The sequence below is a fragment of the Osmerus mordax genome, chromosome 26, assembly GCF_038355195.1.
Source record: "Osmerus mordax isolate fOsmMor3 chromosome 26, fOsmMor3.pri, whole genome shotgun sequence".
NCBI lineage: Eukaryota > Metazoa > Chordata > Actinopteri > Osmeriformes > Osmeridae > Osmerus > Osmerus mordax.
Window position 1 is genome coordinate 2,176,994 of NC_090075.1, and position 6,464 is coordinate 2,183,457.

General features: G+C 46.7%; 1 protein-coding gene across 1 annotated transcript; it reads left to right on the top strand.

The window, feature by feature from the left end:
- The first annotated feature begins 286 nt into the window (after positions 1-286).
- Positions 287-6,429, top strand: LOC136935911 (flavin-containing monooxygenase 5-like). Its single transcript, XM_067229602.1, has 10 exons — positions 287-323; positions 859-999; positions 1,127-1,315; positions 1,902-2,067; positions 2,781-2,923; positions 3,520-3,716; positions 4,423-4,570; positions 4,692-4,899; positions 5,001-5,073; positions 5,280-6,429. The coding sequence occupies exons 2-10, from the start codon at positions 868-870 to the stop codon at positions 5,698-5,700; spliced, it is 1,677 nt and encodes a 558-aa protein (XP_067085703.1). The 5' UTR covers positions 287-323; positions 859-867; the 3' UTR covers positions 5,701-6,429.
- The last annotated feature ends 35 nt before the right edge of the window (positions 6,430-6,464 follow it).

Consider the following 6,464-nt stretch of genomic DNA (forward strand, 5'->3'; position numbering starts at 1 on the left):
GCGGGTGCTTCTGAGTCCTGTCATCCAATACCAGTACCGTCTGAACACCGAGCCCCATTTTGAAGTAGTAGTGACTGTGATTTTCTGATTGAACCGAAATGAATACGTTATTTACGTCATTTGATCCTTTACAAAATTAACTAATTGTCAAAAAGACCGTGAGATCGTGTGTCATTTGTGGCTAATCGTTGCATTAATATTCTAAAGACTTCGAAAGCCCAGCCTACAAGACGCTGAACTAAACTCCGCCCTCCATCCTTATCTGTAGCTTACACAACACTTTCAGATTTTGCAACTAAACATTTCTGCTGTCGGTGTAACAGGTAACCTAAGACAAGCGTAAATTAGAATTTGATCAACTTTCCTGAATTTCGGCTATGCATTTTCTAATTTGCTTATAACTTTTTGCAAGACACGTTGGTCCATGTTGTTTTCAAGGCAGTTTACGCATAGCCAACTTCTTGTAATGATAAAGCGACACCTTCCGATGAAAAAACGTTTGTGGAAATTTAATTGTGACTTTGTAAAATGCTTTGAAAAAGCCCGTTAACAAGTTCTGACCGAAAAAAACATTAACGGAGATTCGACTGAATCATATAAATATACTCGTGGGGTAGTTAGTTGTAACCACACCTATGTGTAGGCCTACAGCAGGTTGCAATAGCCTCGATGTGTTGTTGTTTGTCAGGTTTCTAAAAGCGTTATCTCTGCAGCTTGTAGACCACCTGCAGGCCATCGTGCTACTGACCACCAAGAGGCACGAGGAGACGGGAACTAGCTGTATTTCAGTCTTCCCTTGTTGTGAATGTCCATATATATCGCTCGTGTTTCACTCAAAGGCCAACCTTCCCTCCTCAGACAGACAGGATGAGTCGTCGCGTTGCAGTGATCGGAGGCGGGAGCTCAGGTCTGGCCTGCATCAAGTCCTGTCTCGATGAGGGCCTGGAGCCTGTGTGCTTCGAGTCCAGCGATGACATCGGAGGGCTGTGGAGGTTCAAGGTGAGTAGGAATCTGACAGTGCAACGATCTGAAAGCTAAATTCGCACTCGTATTTTATGCTGGCTTGCCAGGCATGTAAGAAACAGCGGTAACGTCAACGATTTTCTCTTTGACCTTCACGTTCCAGGAGAACCCAGAGCCAGACAGAGCCAGCATCTACCACTCTGTCATCATCAACACCTCCAAGGAGATGATGTGCTTCAGTGACTACCCCATCCCCAGCCACTTCTCAAACTACATGCACAACTCCCAGATCATGGAGTACTTTCGCATGTACGCCGACCACTTCCATCTGACCAAGCACATCCGTTTCCAGGTGAGGTCATCGTCGTCGTCATGGGGTCAGAGAGGCCGCTGACAAGACCCTCGTGGGAGAGACAGGAACCTGTCTCTCTGGTCTGACTGACTGTCTCTCTGGTCTGACTGACTGACTGACTGTCTCTCTGGTCTGACTGACTGGCTGACTGTCTCTCTGGTCTGACTGACTGACTGTCTCTGGTCTGACTGTCTCTCTGGTCTGACTGACTGTCTCTCTGGTCTGACTGACTGTCTTTCTGGTCTGACTGACTGTCTCTCTTGTCTGACTGACTGACTGTCTCTCTTGTCTGACTGTTTCTCTGGTCTGACTGACTGACTGTCTTTCTGGTCTGACTGTCTCTCTGGTCTGACTGACTGACTGTCTTTCTGGTCTGACTGTCTCTCTGGTCTGACTGACTGACTGACTGTCTTTCTGGTCTGACTGTCTCTCTGGTCTGACTGACTGACTGTCTGACTGACTGTCTCTGGTCTGACTGACTGTCTATCTGATTGTCTGTTGGGTCTGGATGACTGTCTATCTGTCTGGTCTAAATGTCTGCCTGTCTGTCTGTCTGGTCTAAATGCCTGTCTGTCTGTCCTATCAGACCAGGGTGCTACAGGTGCGTCAGAGACCAGACTTCTGCCACTCCGGCCAGTGGGATGTAGAGACGGAGAACAAGGAAGGAAAGAAGGAGAGGCTTGTTTTCGATGCTGTGATGATCTGCATCGGACATCACAGTCACCCCCATCTTCCTCTGCATGACTTCCCTGGTATGACACTGCGTGTGTGTGCGTGCGTGTGTGTGTGTGTGTATGCGTGCGTGTGTGTGCGTGTGACTTCAGAAGCTTTCACAACCTCACATGCTATACAATATTCCCCTGTGGTTGTCCTAAGTGTTCCAGGTGCTACTGTTTACACTGGCGATTTGATTCCAGCTTCAGTTAGCCTCTGACGCAGTTGTATAAGGTCAGCCAGAGAGGTGCTACGGGAGGTGTGGACTTTGACCTGCGTTCACAGGAGGCTATCGGTGCCAAAATAATAGAACCATCTTACTTTAAGCAATAATTGCTGTCATGGTAACCAGTCCGTCTGTGTCTTTGGTTCACTGTGCCATGGGTTATCTGAGATAGAGAAATACATTGTATAAGAAACTGTACTACAGGTCAACTTGTGCTCCAGGAACAAGGGAACATGCTGTCTAGCTGCACCTATTTGCCTTTCTACACACAGCACCAAAAGTCAACATACAAGAAAACGTTGAATTGAACACATTGATTCCACAATGATGTAGTGGAGTAAACTGACTAATAGCGGCTTTGAGATCTTCCAGAAAAATACTGTGTTTTCAACCTCATTATTCTCTTATAGAAACATATTATATTATTATTATTATAATAATGATGATAATATTTATTGCAAATTACAGTTGGACAGCTAGGCTGAAGTGGGCAGCCTAATTGAGGGAGGTCTGCGTGACTTGCAGGCATCGATACGTTCAAGGGAACGTTCTTCCACAGTCGGGACTACAAGTGCCCAGAAGAGTGGAGAGGGAAGAAGGTTGTGGTGATCGGCATCGGGAACTCAGGTGGAGACATCGCTGTGGAGTTTAGCAGAGTCGCTCGACAGGTATCTCTCACACACACACACACACACTTTACCCCTCGCCCAGTCCTGCTTCAAACTTTTCCGAAACTCTACTATGATTAATAAAGAACTACTGTATAAGAGGTGTTGTGTTTACTCAAGCATTTAAAGATGATGTTTTTTTACATGTCGTATTGTTCTTTGGTTGCTACGGGGATGAAAGACCCAGCTGGGGGCAAAAGGCTGAATACGAAAATCACAAACTACTGTATTCCAGAATAAATTAAGATATTTACATTTACATTTACATTTAGTCATTTAGCAGACGCTCTTATCCAGAGCGACTTACAGTAAGTACAGGGACATTCCCCCGAGGCAAGTAGGGTGAAGTGCCTTGCCCAAGGACACAACGTCAGTTGGCATGACCGGGAATCGAACTGGCAACCTTCGGATTACTAGCCCGACTCCCTCACCGCTCAGCCAACTGACTCCCGACTCTCAAGATATGCTGTAATTGTACTGTGCTAGAAACAGACTTCTGCAAAACAAGACCTTTGAAAGTTTTTATAACATTTTTATCATAGATAAATACATCCTAGGTCAAAGGTCACCTGTATCCCTCGGTTCTCCCCCTCCAGGTGTTCCTGAGTACCAGGCGAGGGTCATGGGTTTTGAACCGTGTGGGGGATTACGGGTTACCTCTGGACATGCTTTTTGGAAGGCCTGCCATTTTTCTCCGAGGAATTCTGCCTTTCGGGATGATCTGCTCCCTGGTAGAGGGCCGACTAAACAAAAGATTCAATCACAGTCTGTATGGCCTGAAGCCCAAACACAGGTGTGCACATCCATGTTATCACATTTACACAAGTCTTTACTCTAGACCATGTAAGCTTTTTTTCTGATGAAACAATAGGACTTCCTGTTATGGTGTCTATGAATCAGAATCAGAACTCACATGGCGAATAAACCAGATTCTATGGTTCTAACCAAAGGCAGAAATCCCAGGGGGAACAGGGGGGACACGACCCCCCAACACCGGGAAAAAGATGATTTGTCCCCCCCAATAAATCACTGTAAACATAAGGAAATTTAAATAATATTATATATAACTTTATTTTGCAGACTCAAGGTCCAGATAGAAAAGTACACATAACGTCAATTAATATTGTATATTAATAATATACATTTAACTTATTACAATGTAGGCTATGTGTTACAGCAGTAATTTTGTTGTCCCCCTCAGGAATTCCTCTTGAGAAAATGTCATATAATTGTCCCCCCCAAAATTGATAGCAGATTTTCGCCACCGGTTCTACATTTACATTTAGTCATTTAGCAGACGCTCTTATCCAGAGCGACTTACAGTAAGTACAGGGACATTCCCCCGAGGCAAGCAGGGTGAAGTGACTTGCCCAAGGACACAACATCAGTTGGCATGACCGGGAATCGAACTGGCAACCTTCGGATTACTAGTCCGACTCCCTCACCGCTCAGCCACCTGACTCCCCTCTAACACAACGGTGTTTGCGTTGACCACCCAGGGTGTTCAGCCAGCATCCCATGCTGAACGACGAGCTGCCAAACCGGATCCTCTCCGGGACCGTGAAGGTGAAGCCCAACATCCAGAGAATCCAGGGATCAAGTGTGGTGTTCTCCGACGGGACGGTCGAGGATGACATCGACTTACTGGTATGCTCCCCTCTCTCCCAACACACACGCACCTGACACCACTACACACACACGGGCCACGTGTGATTGGTGTCTTGTTATACTGCAAAGTATCCTATTTCATCTTTTTTTTTATCTCCAGGTGTTTGCCACAGGCTACAGTTTCTCCTTCCCTTTCCTGGCCTCTGAGGTTTTCTCTGTGTCTGGGAACAAGGCGTCCCTGTACAAGTACATGTTCCCTCCTGGGTTAGAGCGCCCCACGCTGGCTGTTATCGGGCTGGTGCAGCCACTAGGGGCTATCATGCCCATCTCTGAGATGCAGGCCCGCTGGGCCACCCGTGTCTTTAAAGGTAAACAACACCGCAAACATCCTCTCTTCCAGTCTGGTCTTTCAGCATAGATCACGTTTACCTCCACAACCGCTCATCGCACTTCACTTGTGTCACACAAGGTTTGAACAAGCTTCCTTCGATGGCGAACATGCTGAAAGACATTAAGTTCAAGGAAGAGACGATGGCTAAAAGGTACCTCAAAGACTCGAATCCTGTCATTCATGAAAGTGTTATTAATTATCTGGCTAATTCTGGGCAGTATCTGGGTTACTCAAGCACTGTTTTGGAGGCTGTCTCCGTTCCTGGGAGGATTACGGTGGATTCCTTAAGGTCTGCAGGAATGTAGGCAGGGGTAGATCGAACGCTGGCTGGGTTGACTTCCCCTCTCTCTCTCCCAGGTACGTGACCTCGCAGAGACACACCATCCAGGTAGAGTATGCACCGTACATGGACGAGATTTCCTCACAGGTGGGGGTGCGTCCCAGCCTGCTGAAGTTGTTGCTAACCGACCCCAGACTGGGTCTGGAGGTTCTCCTGGGGCCCGTCACCCCATACCAGTACCGTCTGACCGGGCCGGGGAAGTGGGACGGGGCACGCAAGGCCATTCTCACGCAGTGGGAGCGGGTGGCCCAGGCCCTGAATACCAGACCTGAAGATACCCCGGAGCCCCCACGGTCCTCCACCCTCACGGTGGTCCTCTCCCTGGTGGTGGCCGGCCTGGCTACCACGGCCTTCTACTGCAGAGGCAGCCTGGACGCCCTCCAGTGGGAACCCACTGCCCTTCTGGACAGGATCAAGGTCTACCTGCCTGGCCCCTGAGCTGGGAGCCGCCCCCCTTATCCACTCGGTGCAGAACCGCTAGCTGTCAGATACCATTCCCCTCTGTCTGTTGATTCACTTGCTGTTGCTTTGAAAGATAATGCGTGGGTGGTTTTATTAATGGAAAGATCAAAGAGCAACTATATTCAGTGCCAGGAACCCAAACAAACGAGTAGTTGTTGTTAGCATGTTCCAGCTCTGGCACTTTTCTAGAGAGACCTGCTTATTAGCACAATGAGATGCAAGGGACAGTTTTGCTCCACAAAGTACCCATTTTGCTGCATAGCCTAACTGATATGTTGACTTTGTGGTGTGAGGCTCATTTAAATTATCAACAACTGAACAACTGTTAATTTTTTGAAGCTTATTTTTATGAACCAATAAGAGTGGTCGGATGAGGCCTTCACTTGTGCCTTTAATATTGAAAGAGCTTTTGTTGTTTTAATTGCCATTAGTTCTTTACAAGGGACACAAAAAAGGATTATGTACAACACAAATGACCTCTCACCTCATATTGGACTGCTCTTCCCAAACATAGTCTGCAAACAGGAACTATGTAAAGTGAGACCGATAACCTCTGTCAACAGGACCACCCTGTTCTGTAATGTAGCGTCTTAGCACTTCCTGTCTTTTTACACACGGCAATTTCTTGTTTATCTTTTTAATTCTTAATTAAAGTCACAAAGTATTAATAAAAGTTTTTTTTCTGATCACAAATAAAGGAACTGAGCAAAACAAAGTACACTATGCAGTCTTTATTTTTA

Coding starts and splice junctions, on each gene's coding strand:
- LOC136935911 (XM_067229602.1), top strand. CDS start 868: ATGAGTCGTCGCGTTGCAGTGATCGGAGGCGGGAGCTCAGGTCTGGCC. Junction 2,068..2,780: donor TCCTCTGCATGACTTCCCTG/GTATGACACTGC, acceptor CGTGACTTGCAG/GCATCGATACGTTCAAGGGA. Junction 5,074..5,279: donor GAAGAGACGATGGCTAAAAG/GTACCTCAAAGA, acceptor TCTCTCTCCCAG/GTACGTGACCTCGCAGAGAC.